Source organism: Phanerochaete carnosa (assembly GCF_000300595.1).
Source record: "Phanerochaete carnosa HHB-10118-sp unplaced genomic scaffold PHACAscaffold_963, whole genome shotgun sequence".
Classification (NCBI taxonomy): domain Eukaryota; kingdom Fungi; phylum Basidiomycota; class Agaricomycetes; order Polyporales; family Phanerochaetaceae; genus Phanerochaete; species Phanerochaete carnosa.
The window spans coordinates 119-1553 of NW_006768590.1; the positions used below are offsets into that span (position 1 = coordinate 119).

The 1435-nt window shown below is 54.4% G+C and overlaps 1 protein-coding gene across 1 annotated transcript; it reads left to right on the forward strand.

Annotated features, from left to right (window-relative positions):
• Positions 1-557: 557 nt before the first annotated feature.
• Positions 558-959, forward strand: PHACADRAFT_203242 (uncharacterized protein; the record flags this gene model as incomplete). The annotated part of the gene is made up of 3 exons (XM_007403276.1): positions 558-760; positions 791-813; positions 877-959. The coding sequence occupies 3 exons, from the start codon at positions 558-560 to the stop codon at positions 957-959; spliced, it is 309 nt and encodes a 102-aa protein (XP_007403338.1).
• Positions 960-1435: the final 476 nt, after the last annotated feature.

The following is a 1435-nucleotide window of genomic DNA, read 5'->3' on the forward strand; positions in this document are numbered from 1 at the left end:
ACCTATCCAATGTAGATTAAATGTCTCAAGCATGCAAAGAGCTCATGCCCGATTGTGCCACTGTGCATAATCGGGTATATCAGTGTTAATGTTCCTGTGTTATTTATCATCCAGCTTCATTACCTTTTCTTATTTCCAAGTTGTGCATGCCATAAGGCATCCTCTAACCCAGAAAGGACCTCTGTTTAGAGGGTATAATGTACGCGCGGATCACGCTCAGGCTGACGTGCCGCAGAGTCTCGTAGCGTCGCGGAGAAGACCTTGGTGATCTTCATGTCCAAGTCGTCCGTCTGTAGTAATTTGATGGTCGTCGAGGACAATAACTGCCATGTAGTATGTCATTTCTTTGTGCTCAAATATGTAAACTTACAAGGGTTTGCACAGTCAGACCGGCTCGTTAGTGGCCGCACCGGTAAGCCGAAGGCAATCGCAACGTCTGGGGCCCGGGACACCATATCGCATAGATCAACAATTCGACCCGGGATGTGAGCGTAGCTGCGCCTGCGCTTACTTGCGGCCCATGACTGGCGGCAAAGCTCCCATCAGGCCCCCCTCCCATGCGTATCGTGGTGACCGATTTTCCCGCTGACGACAGTGCACCACATGTCAGACCTGCGCCCATCGGTCATCCCATCAAGATTAGCCAGGTGCTCAAGCAGCCCGTGCCGCCGGGCAGAGTCGCCAGGCTGATCATCGATGGTGAAGGCGACACCGAAGGATATCTCAGCTGCCCTGCGGAGACCACAGACTCGTTCGTCGAGTGCGCTGCAGTTTGACGGTTCGCCTGGAGACAACACATGGCGTTACTGAACGGTGAGCAGTGTCAGCTGTTACAGACTCGTCGCACGGGCTAACATGCGCTTGCACTCGTGCAAGGCGTTGCTGAGCAGCGGAAGTTGGAGCTCATGGATGCCGGTGGCGGCGACCTGTGCCTTGTCATATACGTTACCCTCATGTGAGCAACCAAGATACATCGACTACAGTGTCAAACAATGAATCTGCAATTATGGCATCCGGAGAACCCATTCCAGGGCCCCGAGAAGGCCTTATCACGTCCGAAGCTTTGATCTGCTGCCTCAGAAGGCTGTGGGGCGCACTGAGTGTATCAACCACGCTGCAGTTGCGCTTGTCTGCTCACATGCAGTTGCGCCTGTCCGCTCACATGCAGTTGCGCTTGTCCGCTCACATCCGTTCTGACTTGCGCCGTGACAGCCTATCTCGACCCGGCACGGTTCATGCATCTGTGCCGAGCACGGCAGCGATCAAATGCATGCCGTACGTGCTGATGCTCCTGTGCTACAGGTTGTGCACCACGGCTGTACGCTACTCGTGTTTGCGGACCCTTTCTCTCCTAGTGCGAACACCGAATGGAAGACTCACTGGCTTGGTGAGCTTTTGTAGTATGCGGGCTACTCCTGGGGAGACGTTAGTCTGG